The 23331-nt window shown below is 31.9% G+C and overlaps 4 protein-coding genes across 5 annotated transcripts; 3 read left to right on the plus strand and 1 right to left on the minus strand.

Moving 5' to 3' along the window:
* The first annotated feature begins 2212 nt into the window (after window positions 1-2212).
* Window positions 2213-5517, plus strand: LOC8265125. 2 transcript variants are annotated; one of them, XM_015716153.3, is made up of 2 exons: window positions 2213-3326; window positions 4506-5517. In XM_015716153.3, exons 1-2 carry the CDS (start codon window positions 2734-2736, stop codon window positions 5173-5175), a joined length of 1263 nt encoding a protein of 420 aa, XP_015571639.1. In that variant the 5' UTR covers window positions 2213-2733; the 3' UTR covers window positions 5176-5517. The 2 variants fall into 2 exon arrangements, with proteins under 2 accessions (XP_015571639.1, XP_002514196.1); XM_002514150.4 differs by having other exon boundaries at window positions 2215-3326; window positions 4503-5517.
* A 1215-nt stretch (window positions 5518-6732) lies between these two features.
* LOC8265124 (acid phosphatase 1) lies at window positions 6733-9282 on the plus strand. Its single transcript, XM_002514149.4, has 3 exons — window positions 6733-7357; window positions 8538-8747; window positions 8944-9282. The coding sequence occupies exons 1-3, from the start codon at window positions 6990-6992 to the stop codon at window positions 9119-9121; spliced, it is 756 nt and encodes a 251-aa protein (XP_002514195.1). The 5' UTR covers window positions 6733-6989; the 3' UTR covers window positions 9122-9282.
* Window positions 9283-9616: 334 nt separating this feature from the next.
* Window positions 9617-11187, minus strand: LOC8265123 (leucine-rich repeat extensin-like protein 4). The gene has a single exon (XM_002514148.4). It carries the CDS (start codon window positions 10949-10951, stop codon window positions 9707-9709), a length of 1245 nt encoding a protein of 414 aa, XP_002514194.1. The 5' UTR covers window positions 10952-11187; the 3' UTR covers window positions 9617-9706.
* A 4618-nt stretch (window positions 11188-15805) lies between these two features.
* On the plus strand, window positions 15806-18312 carry LOC8265122 (phosphatidylglycerophosphate phosphatase PTPMT2). The gene is made up of 6 exons (XM_002514147.4): window positions 15806-16187; window positions 16357-16479; window positions 16700-16793; window positions 16884-16966; window positions 17115-17204; window positions 17515-18312. The coding sequence occupies exons 1-6, from the start codon at window positions 15984-15986 to the stop codon at window positions 17773-17775; spliced, it is 855 nt and encodes a 284-aa protein (XP_002514193.1). The 5' UTR covers window positions 15806-15983; the 3' UTR covers window positions 17776-18312.
* The last annotated feature ends 5019 nt before the right edge of the window (window positions 18313-23331 follow it).

Below are 23331 nucleotides of genomic sequence, written 5' to 3' on the forward strand. Positions count from 1 at the left end.
TAAAAAATATTTTTTAATTAATTTTAATATTGCATAAATTAGCATATCTATACAATTGATATTATTATTTTTAAGAATTAAAAATCTATTATATAATTAAAAACTTAATTTATTATTGAATATAATATTAAAAATATTATTTAAAATATTATTTTCTAGATTCGGATTATAAATTAATTATAAAACTAATTTATTAGTTAATATAATATTAAAAATAATTAATATATTATTTTTTAGAAAATAATTAGTATTATTATCTAATTAAAAAATTATTTATTAGTTAATATAATATTAGATATAATGAATATGCTATTTTTTAATATTAGAGTCGGTGTTTAATTAGAAATATAACTTATAGATTAATAAATTAATAGAAAAAACTATAAAATTACTTATAAATTGGAATTTTACATGTCAAAAATGAAACATATATATCAAAAAATACTAAAATCTCAAAAATTAATATATATAAATTATGAAATAAGCATAATAGCAATATGTTACTAATATAAGGTCTTACATTATTTTTTTAATATTAATTATTATGTGTTGGGATAAACATTATCTTTTGGATTCAAAATTCATTTATTCAATATAAATTTTTATTTAGTTCTTATAATTGAGAACGATTTTTTTAAAAATACTAATAATTAACGTTTTCAAAATTAGACATGCTTTCGTTTCCCTTTGACCAGAGAAAGGACAAAAAAAATGGGGGAGGGAGTTCTGATCTTCCTCATAATTCATATTATGTTCTTCCTCGCAAGAACCAATTTACACAAATGGAGAATTTATATGAAGAATTTGGTTGGAATAAATTTTTTATCATTTGTATATCTTTTCATTCAAAATATAAATAAAAAAATCATTAAAATATTTATTTAATTATAATTAAAATATATATTTTATATTATTCAAAAAATATATTAAAATGGGCGAATTTGATATATTTAAAAAATAAAAATAGCTAATCAATCAAAATGTTATGTAATAAAAAATTAATTAGTTTTTATTTTTAATATTTTAAAATAGTAATTATAATAAGAGTGATAGAAAATAATTAAACCATATTGGTATTTTCTAACAAAGTTTAAATATGAAAAACAAAGTAATCAAATAATAATTAAAAAAGTTATCCTGCCAGCCAGGTGTATTTACCAAGTGATTGTTGAATCCATCAAAAGTCTCGATTCTGCCAACCACCTCATTTTATTGACTCCTTATGATTACGTTAACTGTTTCAAAGGTTTTGACTTGGGTTTATTATTAAGTTGTAATTCCAGCTTTTGCCTTCGTCACTCTATTGTCATATCTTTTTTCTCCTCCTAATTTAACAACTTTTTCATAATATTTTAATATCTTAATATTTATTATACTAAATAATACTAGTACTTTAAATTTTTAAATTGAATAATTGATATTTATTTTATAATCTAAAATTAATATATTTATTTAAAATATAATAAAAATTAAATTAAATTTTAACTATTTTTTTTATATTATTTATTTTAATTTTAGTTAGTTTTGCCGAATTCTATAATGAATTGAATGTGGAGTTTGGTGTTGCTCATTTTAAACATATATATGATTTTTATATAAGAAAGTAAGATGCTCAATAATTCATTCAATTAAGTTTTTAAATGTGAACAATTAAAATGAGACTTACAAATTATGTAAATTGATTGATCTCTTTATTATTATTATTATTATTATTATTATTATTATTATTATATCTCATGTTCATTTGACAAAACTAATACTATTATTTTTAATACTTGCATATTGTAATTAGATAAGTTAGTACAATTAATTGGACCACATACACAGCGCCGTCAAAATAAGCCGTCCAAAAGCGGCGACTGTGGATGGGAATGCGCCAGCGAATGCCACGTCGACCATCAATGCTTGTTTCTGATATCTCGGAGAATTTTTAGCCAAATCGGCCAATGCCAACCTGGTGACAGCCTTAATCCAGCTGTTTTGGAGCCCACGTTATATTCAGATATAGTGGCACTTAAAAGCTAAAGCTAAAATGGCTCAAATATGGGAATAATTATAACCAAAAAAGAAAAAAGGGCATGGAAATTAATTATTATTTTTTATCTTAATTTTCGTAATAAAAATATATTTTATTTATTACCTGCTTTTTTTTTTTAATTCTTTGAAGGATTATCTTTTTCATTTTGTTCCTTAGAAAAAACATTTTATATAGGAACTTGTTTAATCATGACTTTAGTTTAGGTTTAACTTAGTTTTTTGAAAAAGGACGAGAAAATCGAAATTAAACTCTCAATTTATTGTTATTACATTAAAGAAAATGATAACAGGGCGTAATTTTACCAGTGGATCCTTAATTCTAACATAGAAAACATCAAACAGCTCAACAAAACGACAAATCATCCTATAATTTTAACGAAAACCATTACGTTTTCTGCCCGCGAAAGGAAAAAAAAAAAAAAGTGAAGAAAGAAAGAGAAAGGTCCCCACTGAACAACGAAGAAGCGGCATGTAACCTGTACTGTAACCTGTTGTAGTAGATAGATAGAGAGAGAGAGAGATAGAAACAGTGAGCTAGAGAGAGAAAGTGAAACGTTAAAACAACAGATTTATCATAGATGTTCCCAAACTCCTCCTCCTTTTACCCATCTCTCTCCCTATTGCACCACCACTAAGGTACATTTCGAGCTTACTCGAAGAACCCACTATTGAACATAGCTAAACCAAGAATTAACAATGGATCCATGTCCATTTGTTCGATTGATAGTCGAATCACTTGCTCTTAAACTCCCTTTAGCCACTAAACCAGCCGGTTCCGGTGTTCACCCATCAGCCACACCATGCTTTTGCAAATTACGCATTAAGAATTTCCCTTCCCAAACTGCCCTCCTCCCTCTATGCACCACTCCTGGCGATTCTCCTGATACTGCCACCTCAGCTCCTGGCTTTCACCTCGACGCTACAGCTATTCGTCGTCTTTCTGGTAAGCCAATTGCGCTTCGCGTTGAGGTTTACACTGGCCGTATGGGTCACACCTGCGGAGTCAACGGTGGCAAGTTACTTGGTAAAGTTGAGGTTTGCGTTGATTTGGGTAATGCTGCTGTGGCCCATCCAAGAGTGTTTCACAATGGGTGGTTAAAGCTCGGGAACCAACCTGATAAACCGGCCGCTAGGCTCCATCTTGTGGTTCGCTCTGAACCGGACCCTCGGTTCGTTTTTCAGTTTGGTGGTGAACCGGAGTGCAGCCCTGTGGTTTTTCAGATTCAAGGGAATATACGACAGCCCGTTTTTAGTTGCAAGTTTAGTGCGGACCGGAACTCGAGATCTCGGTAAGTCGGCAACTCTTTTTTATATTTTATTTTTACTTTTTCTATTAGTTGGTGTATTTCAGTGGGGGTGTGAGCGGGTATGCTAACATGCGCTAATTGTGGGTGGTTTAGGGCATGGTGGGTTAGTGAGACGACGACGATTATTGGGTTAATTATTTGGTTAATTCTGGTGAGCAATGGTTTGTCAATTTCTGATAAAGTAGGCATGTGGGTTGTCAATTTCTTTGATAGCTGGTAACTAGTAACTACCACCACATGCCTAGTCTGCAAAGTTAGGGTACCACCTTATCTATTTTCTCATTCTTAGTAGTATTATTATTTATTAATTATGCATTCCCCTTATTTATTTTAAGTAATTATCATAATAGTATTTTGTCATTTTGATCTGTGTATTTTCCATCAAATTCTTGCTACTTTTGGAATTTTAACAGTATAGAACTTTATACATTTTGGCTTTGATACCAAACATGCAAGCAATTTCTGACAAGAGGACAATACATACTTTGACCAGGAAATTTCGAATTAAAATTATTTTTTTAAAAAATTTTCAACTTAGATTACAAATGGATTTGAATTTGTAACTTCATAATCTTATAAAAATTTATTAAATAGACTTAATAAACTAAAAATTTGATTTTCATTATAATTAGAAAGAGATTTATTAGAAGAGAGTAGTTATGTTGAAGAGTCTGAAAAAGAGAAGACAATTGTATGAGTATGACAATCTCTGCTATATTGACAGACTAAGTCTGATGTTTTTGTTTCATGTCCTATTAGGAGAGGTTTAAAAATGGCCATCATTAGTCATATTTAACTGTGAATTTCTCTCCACTTCTGTATGCTTCAATCTGGAGCTTAGCAAGTATCGCGAATTGACGGTGATAGAACTTGCACTCACCAACGATGACGGATCACGACCTTCCAGTATTTCAGAAATGATAGTCTGATAATTAAACAATGCCCTTAAAACAGTAACTTAACTAGAGAACTAAATAATTAATTGTTAGGTGTATTTCTAAATTAATTAGCATTTGGTCAAACAGAGGATTGCAAATCTTCCCAACTGTCAAACACAACTAAGTCTGATTCCTTTTCATGTGCAAATATTTGGTCCGAATCTTGCTTCTTCTTCTGTTTTTTCTTCTACAAGATTCTAACTTTGTTTTGTGACATCAGAAGTCTACCGTCAGATTTCACTCTCCACAACAATAACAGAGGATGGAGGAGAACCTTTTCCGGCGAGAAAGAACGGGCAGGAAGAGAAAGAAAAGGATGGATGATAATGATACATGATCTTTCTGGCTCGCCAGTAGCAGCTGCATCAATGATTACACCATTTGTTCCATCTCCAGGCTCAGATCGCGTCTCTAGATCAAACCCAGGTGCGTGGTTAATCCTGAGGCCTAACGGGTTCTCTGTCAGCAACTGGAAACCGTGGGGTCGTCTCGAAGCATGGCGAGAAAGAGGTCCTCTTGATGGTCTAGGTTACAAAGTTGAGCTTGTAACAGACAATGGCGGACCTAGTGGGGGTATCCCAATTGCTGAAGGTACAATGGGTATGAGAAAAGGAGGTCAATTTTGCATCGATAGTAGAATAATGAAGGATTCAGGATTATTGAGTTCAAGATCGCCCGTAAAAGGTTTCGTGATGGGTGCTACTGTGGAAGGTGAAGGAAAGGTTAGCAAGCCTGTTGTACAGATAGGAGTGCAGCATGTTACATGCATGGCTGATGCGGCCCTGTTTATAGCCCTTTCAGCTGCTATCGATTTGAGCATGGACGCCTGCCGCCTCTTCTCCCACAAGCTCAGAAAGGAGCTTTGCCATGATGAGCAAGACTCCTTCTCTTAAAGCTTAATCAGTACTTTCTTTTCCTTTCCTGCAGTGATAATCAATTAGCTTCGGTTAGCTCCTTGTAGAGTACTAAAGCTGTTGGTTTGAGCAAAGAGAGACAATTCTTTTTGCAATACTCTTTTATCTTCTTTTAAAATTTTGCTTATTCTTTCATTCCTGAAATTTTCTTCCACAAGTTAGGAGCGTGGCAACGTCGTTTAGGGCATGTAGTCGGAATTCACAATTCTTTCTGGTTTTGATTTGGTTTTGTCAAACACCTTATGGTTTATGTGTGGCATAACTGCTATTGATTGTATGTACAAGTTTGCATATATTTATATAACCAACATATTGAAACTGTACAGTGACTAAAGAAAATGCAATTGTCTGTTCGTATATTACCTCTTCTCTTCTCCCCTTTCTGTTCACCATTGCTCTGTATGACGAATAAATTACTTTATCTGTTGTTTGATTTACTCTTGCTGTGCATGTATTATCTTGAATTGCTCAACTTGATTTTTAACAAAATAAATTATTTTTTTGGCTATCTTGAATCATAAAATTCCTTTCATCTTATATTAAAAGAAAAGAAAAGCTAAGTGATCTAAGAAAAAAGAAGATTGTAATGGGAAATAATACAAATTTAAAGTCTCAGTTCTCTGCTGGTATGTATGTCTTGAATGAGCAAGATGTATAAGATTAAAATTTCCATTTTTCTTTTTTTACATTAAAAAAGGTTGTTCAGTATGCAACTACATTATGTAGAGAATCTTGATGGGAGTGAAAATTATAAATTTGGTGTTTTAATTTTTTTTGTCTAAATTATTTTTTTATTTAATTAAGTGTTTAAATCTATTAAAAACGTTCAATATAATGTCTCTAATCAGTTTTACAAATTAAAGTGCTTATTTGATTTATTTGTAATAATAAAGTGACTTAAATATCTTTCTTTAAAATAATATCATATTTTTTTATTTATTTTTTTATTTTTATCCATTTCGAACACTAATTTTTTTAAAATATTTTTCAAAAGATTAAAAGAAAAAAATAAAAATAAAAATATTTTTTATTCAAATAAATATTCTACTTATTTTTTTATTTTCGTGCATTCACATCAAAAATAAAAATAAAAATAAAAATAAAATATATATTTTTATCTCAAAACATAAAAAGAGAAAAAAAAAGTATTAAGTGTTCAAAAAAATATTTAGAAATCAAAAGATGATGAATAATTTAAAAAATTAAAATAATTTAATTCAATATATTTTTATTATTAAAGACAATTTAATAAAAAGTAAAAGAATTAAGAAAAGAAAAGAAAGTAAAAAAAATTATAAGAAAAATGAATAAAGATATTTAGATTATTTCATGTGTAAAATGAATTAAAATTATTATTTTAATTTATAATATTTATAAAAATATTATAATATATAAATTAATAGATTTAGATATTTAATTAAATAAAAAATAATTTAAATACTGAAATAAAATAATTAAAAAATTAAAATTTGTAATTGTCCGAAACGAGTGCCTTAAAAGCTCAATTTATTCTGTAAAGGTCACTTTCTATAACGAAACGATACGTTGGTGTTTATCGTTTAGAGAGTTCAAAGAAAAAAAGAAAAAAAACAGAAACGATGCGCATTTGCAACGGACGAATCGAAAGAGACATAATACAAACACAAAAAAAAAGTAATGATAATAGAAACCAACCCAACCAATCTCAATAAGCTAAAAAACAACAAAAAAAAAAAGAAAAGAAAAACGGAGTAGTTGGGCTCCGCCATATATCCATCCGTTGCCGGTGAGACCCGAAAAGCTACTCGCCAGCAATGGCATCTCATTCGCTTTCACATATCTTCGTCCTATTTACATTTCTACCCCTCACTCTTTCCCAATCCATAATTCAAATCCCTACTGCCCGGAGCAAAGACGACGATCTCTATTGCGACAGCTGGAGACTTTCAGTTGAAACCAATAACGCCGGTTACTGGGTCAACGTTCCTTCAAGATGCGAAAGTTACGTCCAACAATACATGACCAGCGACCGTTTCCTCTCTGACTTTGAGGTCGTCGCTTCTGACTCCCTCTCCTTTGCTAAATCCGTTAATATTACCGGCGATGGCAAGGACGCTTGGGTCTTCGACATTGATGAGACTTTGCTTTCCAATTTACCCTACTATGAGGTCCATGGATTCGGGTACGTCGCATAATTCTAGCCGTTGGATTGTTTCTAATTCTATATGATTTATTGCTGGATTAGCAGAAATTTATCATGGGGAGTAAAAGTTCCGACAATTTGTTTTTTTTTCTGTAAGATAGACCAATCACAATTAGATACGTAGAAGGTCTTCTGTACTTTTATTTCTCAATAATTTAGTGTAAGAAACGACAACGCTTAGGGCAAAGCTTGGAATTTTGCAAATTTAGTATCTTTCTGAGTTTGCTCTCGTGAAGGCTTTTTTTTTTTTTTTCCCGGATAGACCCTCGTGAATGTTCAGTGCTTCATAGTGTAAAAACTTTAATTAGATGGAACTTTTTGTGATCTCTCCAATTTATCTCCTGTATTGTTGTGACCCTATTAACTATTATTAAGGCATATAGACCCGATTAAAGTTCTAATTGGTCACAAGTCTCAAATTTATTAAGGGCTAGACCTGTTGATTAATGTTTAATATCAATTCTAATGGTGCCCCACTTTAGTACTATCTGCCCAGTCCTTTTATGAGGGGGAAAAGGGAAAAAAGCTTTGCAAGACTTTTTGTTTGGGTTGAACTTTTATCATAAAAAATTCCGAGGGATTTATGATCAAGGAAAAAAAGAAAAAAGATCATTATGAGTGTTTTATCTTTGAGTAGACTGTACTTCTTGCTGTTAGCTGGAGGGATTGTTTATATGTGGAGCTGTAGTGCATGACAACCAAGCTTTAACAGCATTCCCTCATTTATTGAGTTATTGTTTATATGAAGAATTAATGGCTGTGTAATATTGTTCTGCTGTGCTTCCTATCCGACGACTTTTCTTTTTTAACTTTCTTAATTTAGGTCTACATGGTATTCTTTGGAGTTTCATGGGCCGGTGTTTGCTTGATATTATCGTTTTTCGTTATTGAGAAATATCGAGCTGTTTTTAACTGATTTTTGATATAAGATTTATAAATATGTTCTTATACAAGTTCTTTTCACTTTCAATTTATGGTAATATTGAAAATGAGCATTTGTTAAGTTAGTCTGTGTTGAGTTGCCTTGCCTCACATTATCCGACCGTCTTGAACAGAATACTTATAAAGTAGAGATAGCCGTAACTGTATAGATGTTCCTGCAAAAATCATATTCTATTGATTGATTGGGCTTACTAGGTTTATTTTGTTTTGGACATAGATCACAACCCTTCGATGAAAATGCTTTCGATCAGTGGGTGGATTTAGCTGAAGCACCTGCTTTACAAGCTAGTTTGAATTTGTACAAGGAGCTAAAGCATCTAGGATTTACAATTTTCCTGTTGACTGGGCGGAGTGAAAATCAAAGGGATGCCACTGTTAAAGATCTTCTATTTGCAGGATATAGCGATTGGGAAGGGCTATTTTTGAGGTATGTGATGTAATGTGTATTACTGCGGTTAATCTCTCTACTTCATTCTAGGCATGATTCAAGTTAAAATTTGCAAGAAGGGTCATCTGCCCACAACTATAACTAGGGTGTTTTTGGATGTTCCTAATCCGGGTTTCATATTGTATATGTATCGTTGAAGTTGATGATATATGTCTAACATTGGTTTATGATACAGGGGAGTCACAGATCAAGGTACGCCAGCTACTGTCTACAAATCTCAGAAGAGAATGGAATTGGTAAATGAAGGCTACAGAATACATGGGAGCTCAGGTGATCAATGGAGTGACTTGGTGGGGTTTGCAGTAGCGAAGAGGTCCTTTAAACTCCCAAATCCAATGTATTACATTCAATGAAATTTGTCTCTGGAAGTGGCATTCTGTAATATAATGAAAATGTTGCAACTCTGCGGCATTTGCTCGAACCAGTTGTTTTACAACTACAGAGCATTGTTGTAACTCTTATGCCATTTTGTTTGACACACTGGTTTTACTATAGTAGCATTGTTGTAACTCTATGTTGTTTATGTACTTTTTTCATATAAAACAAATCTGGGGCCTCTAAACTTCTAAATACACGCCATTTGTTTTTTCTTTTTAACTGCAAAAATACTTACGGTGAAATTAAGTAATAATAGGAACTTGCAGTAGACAGGCATAGAAAATCGCCATGACGCCCATCACCAGATGAAGTAAGTGCTTAACTTGAACTGTTAATGATAAATCATAACCTCTTTTAGGTGGTCGCTTTAATTCATTAAAGATATTTCAATCTAGATAATGCTTGAGAAGTTTCACCTATGAAGAAAGATGTAGAATACATATATGTATCACATCAAATGAAGAAATAAATTTGGAAGTTCTAAATCATAATTGCTATTAATAACCATTCACCCACCTGTTTTACAATATTGGTTACTCTCTAATCTCTATCTCCATCTTTCAAGGAGACGATGGGCCTAAACTAACATCTACCGTCACCCCGAGAGACCCACAAACTAGAGGTTGAACAGCAGGTATTCTGAGACAACTCAATCCTCCTCCTGGTGCAACAGAACAATCTGGTTGTGGTCTTTGCATATTTCTTCCAGGAATGCAATTCAGTGAGAAATCAAAACCAACATTCCTAATGAACAATCTTGCACATTCTTGGCTAAACCCAGAAAAGAAATTGTAAGCAACAGTCAAATTCAGTAGGCTTTTTAGTGAACAAACTAGGTCAGGCAGTACTCCAGAGAACTTGTTGTGCGCCAAATTCAAAACTTCAATCTGACTCAAACAAGAAATTGAGTCTGGCAAATGGCCCATCAGTGCATTTTGGCTTACATCCAAGACTTCCATATCTGTGAACATCCCAACTGACTCGGGAATGCAGCCTGTTAGCTGATTGTTGAGAAACAAAATCTCCTTCAATTTAGAACTCATTATACCAAAACTAGCTGGAAGTGTTCCAGAGAACTTGTTATTAGCCAAATTGATCACCGAAGCAGGAGAGTTGCCCAAATTATCAGGAATCTGGCCATCAAATTGGTTATTGTTGAGAAGAATTGCATCTAATCCCTTGTTGAAAAGATCATCAGGGACAGGCCCTGAAAAGCTGTTGAATCGAAGGTCTAAATAGACAAGATTTGGAATGTATAAAGTAACTGTAGGGAAAGAACCAGAAAAATGGTTGTTACTCAAGTCTAACTCTTGGAGAGAGATGAGGTCTTTAAAAGTATCAGGAATTGTGCCTGAAAACCTGTTACTATTAAGGTGAAAGAGGGACATATCTGTAAGAAGAGATAGTTCTTTAACAAGATTGCCTTGAAGATTTGCATGATTGAGATCTATACCTGAAACAACTGGACCAGTCGATGCAGCATATCTATCATCACCTCTAGGAACTGCACAGAAAATTCCTTTATAAGAACAAACATTAGTGCCGACCCAAGTGTCTAAAATCTTTGACGGGTCATCTGTGATTGCTGATTTCCAAGCTTGTAGAGCAGTGTAAGCATTGTTTAGATTTGAAACTGAAGACCCAGATGGGGTTGGGTTCGGAATGTTGATTCCACCACCAATCCACACGCCTCCACCGCCTGCATTGCCTATACCAATACCAACACCAGCACTGACACCAAAGGTTGCTCCTTTTTCCATTAGTTGGAAGAGGAGGAGAAAAGCTAGAAGCCAGCTCTTCTCCATGATTTTCTCTGTTTTCAAGTTTAGGCTATTTGATGGGTTTTGCTTGAAATGTTGAGGTCACAGGCATTGAATAAAGGAAATGGTGGGGTTGATTGATCTTGGTCCTAATAAATGTCCTCTATTTTTCCTTTTCTCTCTCCAATTTTTCTTTGGTGTATTTTCATGTCTGGGTTTTATTATTAAATTTGTTTCTTTCTGTACATATCTTGACTTTGAAGTGTTGAAATGATGTAGTAGAAGAAGGAGCAGGTGTCTTTGGGATTGTTATTTATTTAACTAAGCAGAAAATTTGGGATTAAGGGTTTAAGTAGCAAATTGCCCCTGAACTTGTTAGCTATGCCCAAATCACCTCAAAATTAACTTTTTGGCTCAATTACCAAATATATTTGCAAAAGATGCCCAATTAATAACTAATATAATACTCATTCTTTAATGATTTTTAAAAGATAAAAAAATTATCAAAATAGAAAATAGTACAATGATTAAAAAAAAGTTTAATGATAAAAAATAAAATATTCATTACTTAATGAATTTTAAAAAATAAAAGAACTTAAAAGAAAAAAGTCTTTCTACCTCAAGCGCTCCACCATTTCCAGCATCTCCACCACCACTACCACCGGACATCCCACTCTCTCATATATTCAGCCACTTATCAACACTTTTTTCACTTACTGAAAATACATTCTCCTTATCACATTTATCATTGTTCTTTTCATCGATCTGCACTTTATTCTTTTTTCTTATGCAGATGTTGGTGTTCTCCAATCTATCCAAAATTCTCTTACTTTCTTTATGTCACCAGTGTGCAAGTGATCTTGATGGCTTTTGTTATTATTTTTATTATGGTTGTTGTGGATTTACTAAAGAAAAGACAAAGACAGTTCTATACAAAGCGAGATTCACATTGATGGTGTCTGTAACGATGATGTTTTTCCATGGCTTCTTGTGTAAAAGAATAGAAGAGGAAGCAGAGAGATTATAGAAGGTGGCGATGGATTGGAGATGGATTTTGAAAGTTAATCTTGAAAGTACTTGATAAGATAAGTAAGACATAATTATATCACGAATTGATTAATTATTACACAATCAAGAAGAATATGGATCCGTATAAGGCAAGATTTCATTCCATTTTTCCATTATTATTTTATTTGCAAGATATTAATTAATAAATCAATTACCATATAGAAGAATATAAAGAGGAAGAGAAGAATGGTGGTAGATGTCCCGTGGCCATGGACTCTTCTGATTTGATCAAATGTTTGATATTGAGATGAAAAATAACTTTTGGTAGTGAAGATAGACGAAGAGAGATGACGATGGTGGTGGAGTAAGGGAGGTGATGACGGCATTCTCTCTTCTTTTTTTTCTTTTCAAATTTTTTTATAATTTTATAATAAAGAGAAAATGTAGGAAAAATGATAGAGAAAAAAAATAAAAAAAAAATAAAATTACAATTTTATACTTTTAAATACATCTCACTTGCCTACACATGCGTGTAAAATACATCTTCTTAAATTTAGGACAAATCCGCCAATTTATTAACTATTAGGAGATATTGGGCCAAAGATTTAATTTTGGGATGATTTGGACATGGCCAACAAGTTCAGGGGACAAATTGCTACTTAAGCTGGGATTAAACAACTTTAATTCCTTGCTTGATATTGTTTATTAGTAGTATTTGATGATAATCCAGTCCATAATGATATACTAGTATGGACAATGATTAGCTCCTAAACCCAAATCCACAAAAAAGGGTTTTCAGTTGCATCAGTCCACAATTTAAGAGTATTTATTGCGTATCAAATGTAAGTTGGCTGATAATAATGTGATCACCGGTGACAGGAAGACTGGTTGATGAGGCAATATAGTTGCTCAATTAGATAATAGCAAATCTCAATGCATAATTATATGTAGAAATTTTGTTATATATAATGTATAAATTTATTTATTTTCTTATATTATGTGCAGAATTGTTTATATATAATGTGAAGACTTATTTAGCTTGGTCATGCATAAATATTTTATATCATAATATTTAGCTTCATTATTAGAATTCTCTATTCTATCATATCCATAATTAAATGTGAATTGTTGTGCAAAGTTTTTTTATGTACATTTAAGTCACTATATAATTTAAAAACTCAAACACAGCGTGCAATATTAAATTTCCTAAATCAACATAATCAAAATTGGTTTGACAAATTGGTCCGTGGATCATGGTTATTATTAGATGTTTTACTTTCTCACCTGATTTTCATAATTACAATAGGTCATTAATGTGTCAAGTTGATTTATTTCTTCAGTAAATAAGAACCTCTTGTCAAGTTAATTAGCCCTAGCAACCAGTAGGTCATCAAATTGTAAGTATGCAGAAGAAATCCAATGCTAGAAATATGTATCTCCTTAATTTTCTTTATAGATAATTTTTCTTTTCATTATTCAAAATTTTATATATATTTACATTCAACATAGTATTTGTTCCTGTGCCCGTTACAACTTTGGCACTTGCACTTCAATTCTGCAGGTAACATGCATTGTCTCCTCAGTGAATGATTGGAGTATGGCACACGATGATCATTATATTGGAGAAACGTGAAATGGATTAAAAGGCAAAAAGAGCATTCGACTATGAGCTTTCTATTGGCTGGCAGCTATCTTCCATGGAAAATCCTCAGCTCTCACCAGTCTCCATTCATACTCAACCCACACCAAAAACCAAGTGGGAAAAATGGCAAAGAAAAGCTGCCTGTTCCTAAATCCCAATTTTGTAAGTGCCACCACCTTTAGTGGCAATCCTGCAAAGCAGTCGCATATTTTAGACTTGACCACCACAACAAATTCAGTACTGTTCCATTATGTGCTACCCACTTCAAAAAAGAAAGATGAAATTCAAATGATTATACATGACATGATCCTGGATATATAATGATATCATGTGCTGCATTACATCTATATTTAACCTAATTTAATCATATACCTAAGCTGGTAACAAGTTAAGAAACTCTACTTTACATTAGGAGGCTAATTCTTAAAATTCAACAACTAAAAATAGCTGCAGTCCTAGAAACTCTTTGTATACTTCAGTAAATCTGCATCTGATATTATTGATCACTGAAATACACGAACTCTGCTTAAATTCTCACGAAACCTTGAGTCAGGTTAAGACCAGCTTTTCACCATTATATCACACTGCATATTTACTCCTACTTATAAATAGCAATGACATTGCAATTATATATATATATATATATATATATATATATATATAGAGAGAGAGAGAGAGAGAGAGGATTATGCTGCAAATACTAACTTCAAAGCCATTCAACATTCATTACAGCTCTAATACGTATCTTCATCATTACAAATTACTTAAGAGATTTGAACTCACATTATTATTATTATTATTATTATTATTATTATTATTATTATTTTTCTTATAATCTGATAAGTTTTTATTTCATGTTCAATAATTAAAAAAGATCCCTTATGAGTAAATTTATATCTACTCGCCAAATAAAAAATTATTATTCAGATAATAATAATTCGTAAGAAACTATACGATTTTAAAAAAGTTTTTATGATATATTTTTTCCAAAATACGATTGATAAAGAAATATTGTGGAAGCCAGACTAAACCGGATAGAAGGAGTTGTTACATTAGATGTTTCGACCTGTATTATAATCTTAAATCATACCTCTCATTTTTCCAAATACTCAAATCATTTATTCATTAAAATGAAAGCCTATGGCATTAAAAGAAAAGACCATCTACCCACTAACCCAGACAAAGGGGGAAAACAATAAAAAAAATTGATAGAGCACCTGTATTCATTACCCTGTCTAGTCACTCAAATTGACAAAAACAAAAGGAAATGGAAAAGACCTAAGGGAAGAGAGGAAAAATTTATTTTGATAAAGAATGGGTACATTAGGCCAAAATATAAGTGGGTGGAGGGCCACACCCTAATGCCATTGGTACGTTAAGGTCACATGGCTGAGATTTATGTATGTACCTTTAAGGGTTGATGTTATTTATGGACCACTTGCCTTTAAAAATGAAAAAACTAGCTAATTAAATAGTTAATGATGCTTTATTTCTCATTTTCCAAAGTTTAACCCATCAACTATTCTAATAATTGCACCAAATAATCGTATGGGACGGAAAAGCTTTTGCCTATTTTTGAGGATAAAAAAAGATAAATTTTATTATTATATAAATATTAAAAATAGAATAATGCTATTTTATTCAATATTTGCATATGTATCATTTGATTTGATGTTATAATACTAATGTGTTTCTATAATTAAAATTATTTAGATTTGGAACGATTGTGTAAAATATCAATGCTAAATTGCTAATGCAACCGCTCATTTTATTATTGGTGGATGAAATATCCATAAAATAGGAAAAGAGGGCTTTGGTAAATATGGATTGGTCCTTGAATGCTAAGTTTTATTAATTTCTGATAGAGATGATGTTGGGTTGGGCCCAAGTTGGACAATTATTACTAGTGGATTGGGATTCAGGTCTCCAATTCTCAATTAATTAATTTTACTTCTCCAATTTTCCCTCCCTTTTGGAGCTAAAATAAATTAGATAAAGCTAATTGTATATCCTTATATATTTTAATTATAAATTCTAGTATAATCGAATTTTACCCAATTTAAAATCATGAATTCAATTTCTATAAATGAATATGAATATGTAATTTAAAATAAAATTAATCAAAGACTTTTCAGCTCAATAAATTTTTCTGTAATTTATGATCAAAACTAAAAACAGTATTATATATGAATAATGACTAATTTTATTGTATTGACATAAAAAACTCGCACTATCACTCTCTAATTTATCAATCAGCCCCTTCAATTTCCCTTTATTTCCATTATCGTACCAAAAGAAAACAAAAAATCCTCTTTTTCTTTTCCTTTCCATCGATCGCCAACGCCAACACCACCACCACCACCCTTATCCTTCTCTCAATCATTTTGCACTTAAATTGGTTAATTCGCTTGAGTGGGTGTTTGAGAGATGAAGATCGAGGAACTAGACGATGTGGAGTGCGATCAAGATCAAATCGATACCGTCGACTCTAAGCAGATGATGGTGAAGGTCGACGCCAAGAGAGCTCTTGTCGGAGCGGGTGCTCGGATCCTGTTTTATCCGACCCTTCTGTATAATGTATTCAGGAACAAAATTCAATCAGAATTCCGATGGTGGGACGAAATTGACCAGGTATAAATCTCTCTCTCTCTATTTTTTTGTTATGATCTGTTAAGAAAATGCAAAACGCTATACAAATAGGGGTTTGAGTTTATTTGGACAATATAACGTTAAATTGAAAATCAACTCTAGTAATCTTGTAAATGATTCGGATTAACTATTAATGGGTATGTTGTTGCAGTATCTATTGCTTGGTGCTGTCCCTTTTCCTAAAGATGTTCCGCGATTGAAGCAGCTTGGTGTTGGTGGTGTAATTACTCTCAATGAGCCTTATGAAACTTTAGTTCCATCATCACTGTATCATGTGGGTTTGTTTTCTATATTCAATGCTTTGTTTACGCTTGCCTTCTCAATCTATTTATTTAAGTTGAATATTTGCTAATCTGAACTTAACAGTTAGTAGAATGTTTGCCCTGATACAACAGTTGATAGGAGGATAATAAATCCTGTAGCTGTCAGTTGAGACTTAGTGGCTTAGTTGAGCTTACTAGTTTTTGCTTTTTTATTTCTGTTTGTTTTCACAGGCTCATGGCATTGAACATCTTGTAATTCCCACAAGAGATTATCTTTTCGCTCCTTCTTTTGTAAATATCAGCCAAGCTGTTGATTTTATTCACAGTAAGTAAATATTTGTTAATCTATGTCTTTTAGCTTTCTTGCATCTTCTTACTTGGAAGACTGATTCTGTTTATATTTGTTGCTTACTAGAGAATGCATCCTGTGGTGCAACTACTTATGTTCATTGTAAAGCTGGGAGAGGAAGGAGTACCACTATTGTGCTCTGTTATTTGGTATATTTTTGTTTTTTCCCTTACTAAGCTGAGCTGAGTCTCTTGATTCATTTCTGTGCTGAATGTGTATACAGCTATAAGTCCTTTTTACCCATTCTGTGTGTTGTGTAATCAGTGACATTACCATATTGAGTTTATTACATTTCAGGTTGAGTATAAGCACATGTCACCTATGACTGCTCTCGAATATGTGCGCTCTAGAAGACCACGAGTGTTGCTTGCTCCATCACAGTGGAAGGTAATTAACAAGATTTTCAGTAAATTACTTTCTTAAGAAACGTCAGGTATTTTACTATTCTTATTGAGGTTCTGCCATTTCATTCTTTGGAGACAATCATGCGTTATTGGATTGAGTCGTTTGAAGCCAGTTCCATATGCCTTTTGTTTTCTCTAGGAATGAGATTATTAATTTTATCAATCATCATTTAAATACTTGGTAGCTAGATTTATTATTATAAACAAGACAATTGCACTCTAAGGATATATATCTATTTCTTTTGCTCACAATCTTTGCCTTTTTCTTGCTTATCTGCAATTTTAATGAGAAGGCTGTTCAAGAATATAGCAGGCGTCGACCACCGCCTACTGCACATTCTCCCTCTAGGGATGCGGTTCTGATAACAAAAGCAGACCTTGAAGGGTATCATAGTGCATGTGATGATGATGCTATTGGTAAGGAACTGGCAATTGTCTCTAGAACTAAGACCAGGCCCATGATGGCTAGACTGTCCTGTCTCTTTGCTTCCTTGAAAGTTTCTGGTGTTTGTGGACCTGCTACTGGCCGGATGCCTGAGGCACGGGCATGCTGATCCCCCAAATCCTTCATGAAATGGAGAGAGGTGGTTGTGCTGTATAGAGAAGCATAATGAAAATATGTTTCCAAGTTTCAGGGTGACCCTCTGTTTATAGAGAAAGAAGGTCAAAGCGGATAGGTGGAAGAGTTCTTGGATGTTGCATGTATCGTCACAGCAATGGCTGACAAGCAATTTGCATCGGCTTGTACATAAATCCCACTTCACTTTTGCTTTTAAACAGTTATTTTTGTAGTACTTTTGTCAATAATAATAACATTTTCTCTGTAAGAATCTAAGAAGTGAGGCATTTTACTGGCATTTGAAACATCAGGTAGCCCATCTGAGATAGTCCTTCTCAAAAGCATTTTATTTTGTAGTTTGAGTTGGCTAATCATTGTATTATCCTGTGTATGAATATACAGTGAACATACGGGTTGCACTTGGGTTGAAGAATGTAGCCTCTGTTACTGGATGGTTTTGATCCGTATGAAAAGAGAGTTGATGTATAAGAGATGAGGTGTGAAATGAAATTCTTGCTATATAGATGAAGTAGACGAATGAGAATTCTGTCATCAAAACCCACCAGCTTCTCGGCAGTGGTTTAATGGTTGAAGAAGCATATAACTTAACGGTTCCATGTTTGAATTGAAGCAAAAGGGAAGCCACCAAACTGTTTTTGAGTACACCCCTGAAAGCAAGGAGTCAGTTTTTGATAGCAAAACGAGTCTGTACATGAGTTGCTTTTTGCGGGCTCAAAATGTGATGTGTGGCTCTCCCAAGTCGGTGTTTATTTATATTATTCTCGTCATTGGGTTGTTTGTGCTCATATTCTAATTTTTAAGGTTCTTTTATTGTAATGCTAATAATAACTTAGCTTCAAGTGGTGGTATCTAAATGGCATTCTTAAACATAGAATTTAGGACATCCATCTTTTCACGAATGAACAATTTTTTGTCAACACCTTTTTATTTGGTATCTAACTTTATGAGAGCATTAGCCCACACATTTCTTGGGCTGTCATTTAAATATTTCTTGTCATATCGTAAATCTTATTAATATTCCTTTTGAAAAATAACTATAGATTTCTAATAAGAAGAGTATTAACAGAACCTGCATATACTTGATTTTCATTTTTTTTTTTTTTTAAAGTAGCTTAAATATAAATCAACAATATATATAGAAAGTTTTCGTGGAAATTAATAAATAGGCCGATTAAACATAAAAAAGCATTTTATATGTTTTAATGAAACTAAACCTTTATTCTTCATATTCTTGCTTTAATTTGTGAAGATCTTTATGTTTGCACTCGAATCTAAATCAAAGATGATTCGAGAAGAACCATTGCGCAGAAATCCGAGCAAGAAACTACAATTACAAAGACAATGAATCCCCACATTTATACATGAAATTCAAGACTTCTCTCAACTGTTAATTTTTGTAAGTTTTGAGTTTCACGATTGTTAATTTTAAAAACGTAAGAAATAAAAGACTGGAACAGATATCATTTAATAATGTAATTTACACAAACTTAAACTACTCTATTAGCAGATTTAATAAAAAGTTATTTTTGTTACTAATAACATTAATATAATAATAATAAATCACACTAAAAAATAACAAAGTTTCACTTTCCCTCATCACTTCACAAACAAAATCATCTTCTTATTTTATTTTTCTTGGCATCTCTCATCATCTCATATCATTTACCAATATCCACTAACTACTTAACAACAAACAAGATACTCAATCCAACAACTAAAATAAAATATAAAAAAAAAAAACAAACAAACAAAAATAAACTTGATTCTTGTGATAGGATTGGTTGGCGGCCGTGGAAAGATGTTGTGGTGGCAAAGAAGGATGGATTGTGAATTTGATTATTCTTTTTTTTCTCATTGTTCTTGCTAATTCTGTTATTGTTTTTGTTAGTGCTACCATTTGAATTGTTGTTTTAGTTATCTTTCAGTGGCGATGATGATGTCCATTATGCAAGATATTATTATCAATGTTTATTTATTTATTTATTGCTATTCTAAAATAAGAAGTTATTCATATTATTCAATATAATAAGATATACGAGATTTCAGAAACAAGTAAAATGCATATTTGGTGAATGAGGCCTCATTCAAACGTTTGAATTTGAAAAACTCTAGATAGAAGAAACAAATTCAATTTAGCTCTCGAACTTTTTTAATTTAATTTTTAAAATCTTTGAATAAATTTAATGTAACTTTTTTTTAAAAGAGTGAAATGTACGCACTATAAAGTCCAATTTAGTCTAGTATGGGCTCAATTTGACCAATCAACTTTTTGTGCGGCTCAATATATTAGATTTCAAATTAGTTGGTAGAAGTCATGTAGAAACTAATAAAGTGGTGATAATAGTGGTATTAGATTGTAAAATGTCATATATATTTTTATTTTCTAGTAATAATGTTGGTAATTTCTTATTTAAAAAGTATTGGTGATAGTGATGGAAAAATAATGGTGGCAGGGAGTTAGTTTTCATGTTTTATTGAGTTGTGGTAATTTAAAATAATGATATTTATTTAAAAAAAAAATTAATTTAGAAAAAATATAAAATTTAACTTAGCCTTCAAACTTTATAATTAGATTTGATTTAGCTGTTTTTTTACGCTTTTGTTATAACGTGTGCAACGAACTCACTTAATAAAAAGCTAAATTGAATCTAGCCAAGAAGTTAGAGATTAAATTGGCCATACAAGTTAAAAAGGCGAAAGCCAATTGAGCTTTATTCAAAAAAAGTAAAAATAAAAATCTAACGAATTATGCTTTTTGCAATGTAAAAATTCAAAGACATATATATATATGTGTATTTGGAAATGAGCATGTGAGAGGACGTTTCCTTTTTATATATGTACAGAAGCATTTTACATAATAAATAAATAAGCATGAAAATTGCCATATAATAAAATCCATCCGTCCAAAATTGAAAGCATCTAGCGAAAGGAATAATTTGGAGTAGTTAGAATAATGTCATTTTATAACGTACCTCTCACTCTTATCTCTACGTATAATTGTGACCTACCAGAGCCTTTAACTTTAACATTTCTCACATTTTTTGACATTTTCTTTAGGGGAAAAACTATTTTAACTTTATATGCAACTTAAACAAATTCATTTACTATGCCCACTTGCAATTATTTTATTATGTAAACAATGCAATAATTTTTATTCTTTTCTACCGAATTGGCCCCCCATTATATAATATATAATTAATGCTGTCTTCTAACTTTTTCTTTTCTTTTCCCTTTTTAATGGGAAAGTCTCCTCCTCTTCCCACTTTAATTTTGTTAAATTTAATTGATAAGTCATTAATATAAATTGAGTTGTTAATGCCAAACCCTCTTAGTATGACCAACCTTGCTTCTACTATAGATCCCATCCTTTTTTATAGAATAATCATGCAAATTTAAGTTGATAACTAATTAATGGAGGAAATCTTGAACTTAATTTGCAATTAACTCCGCTAACGATTTGTTATTGCAACTTAGTTAAAGATAAGTTCCAAATACTTACTTTTTATTAGCTGAAAGTCCATAAATAGTAGATAATAAACATTCCAATTTTTATAAAGGAAATGCCAAGTTCTTGATTAGCTGCTAGGATTCAGATATCGTCATCTACTATAAATAATTTCATTTTTATTTTTTTAGTTAAAATGGGGCCAAGTTCTTTATATAATGAATAAGTAGTGTTTCGATAAATTGAGTTCCACGGATGACAAAGAAAACTGAAGAATTAAAAATAAGTTTCTTACTTTGAGAACAGAATAAAGAGTGATTAATCTTACAAGATATGTAGGCGGTATATATGGAGTATAATCTAAGTGGGTATGTTGGGTTCGAATCTAATAATATTCCCAACAATTATTTACATGTGAAGATCCATGGAATTCGTAACTTCATTTGTTTTAGAGAGGAAGATACGAGTACAAACCCCATACTTTCAAGAAAATGAAAAATTATGCAAAATGGAAATAGAAGACGAAGAAGTCCTATTTTATCATTTGGTGAATCATTCTGCATTGGTAAGTTTCTCAGTTGCTAGAAAACATGCAAAGTCATGGAACACGCATCTATGTTATGTCACAAACTGACCAGTAGAAAAGCTTTTCAAATGGAAATTTCAGCAACCAATGAGTGGGTCACTTTCTCATCAGAAGGAAACTATTGAGTTGGGATCACTATCACAAACACAAAGCCGCACCAGTAAGTACAAAGAAAGAGTCGAACACTATATATATATATCTTGAAGTGGATAAAGTTAAAAAGTAAAGTTATAAGGTGTAACTAAAGACACAGGTACATGTAATATATACATAATGCAGTCAAGAAAAATCCCTTACACAAGACTCTAAAATGATTTAGCAGCTAGCCGCAGTAGTATGATAATGAATTAAGAAGTAACTACACTAGAAGAGAAGAGATGTACTGGGGCTAGCTACCATGTCTGGAAAAAGGAAGGTGATGTGAAGAATCCCAAAAAGTAGTTGGTATGGCCATGTTGTGATATTCCTGCTTGCACTACACAATTCTTTCTGCAACTTCTTTATGGGACCAAATCTCTGCAAAACCAGAAGCTAGTATACTATTCTTTTGGCTAATTGTGTTGGTTAACTCTTTATAATTAGTTAACTAGCTTTTATTTGACTATGTTTTAGCAATCCCCTCGTTTGCTATTAGTCAAAGCACTAATTAGATTAAGTGCCATAAATTTCTCCCATATTATTGATTTTAGTTATTGTATCATGCCTATTTGAAGACACTTCAACTAGTGATTAAAATAAGGAAATTATAGTTTGTTCAACAAAAAAACTTTTATGCCTTCCTTATCAATTATTCCTAACAAATACAACCCTTTAAAAAGCACCCAAAATCTTCCATAAAGTGAAAGAATTGAGTTTCACCTTTTTAGGTTGAACAAGACATTTCATTCTCTTTTATCTTAATTTTTTTAAGGAAAAGAAATAAAATAAAACTGTATGTGCTTGGATTGCAGTGCAGTGCTTGTTGATCTAAGCAAAATACTTAGCAGCAAGCATAGTGCTTGGATTCTCTAGCACCTTAATATATCATCAATAATATGAACAATCCCCCCTTTATTATTTTTTGAATGGTGCAATGTTCATATCCAGGGTTTTTGAGTTTTGTTTTATTCATGATATGTGAACTCTGGCATGCGACTTTAAAGAACACCTAAGTTAAATAATTCGATATTAATTAAGAATCAATATAATTAGTGATATAATAAATAGAGTGACACAGGATCTAGTTATATATATATATATATATATATAGCGATGGGTAAGGAGGGTCATTATCAAAGTTAAAGGTTATTCTTGTCTGCTCATTCTCTGTTTGATATCTTTATTCCCTTCAGAAACTACGATGAAGTTGCCTAACCTCCATCTTGATTTAACTTTATTTCATGCACGTCCCCTTGAAAGAAAAAAATAAAGAAAAGATAGCATGCACGTTACTCTCTCTTTCTTATACGGGCATAACCACATTTTTACTTAATCCATAATAATACTGAACAAAAGCTGGA

The sequence above is a fragment of the Ricinus communis genome, chromosome 3 (genome assembly GCF_019578655.1).
Source record: "Ricinus communis isolate WT05 ecotype wild-type chromosome 3, ASM1957865v1, whole genome shotgun sequence".
Taxonomy (NCBI): domain Eukaryota; kingdom Viridiplantae; phylum Streptophyta; class Magnoliopsida; order Malpighiales; family Euphorbiaceae; genus Ricinus; species Ricinus communis.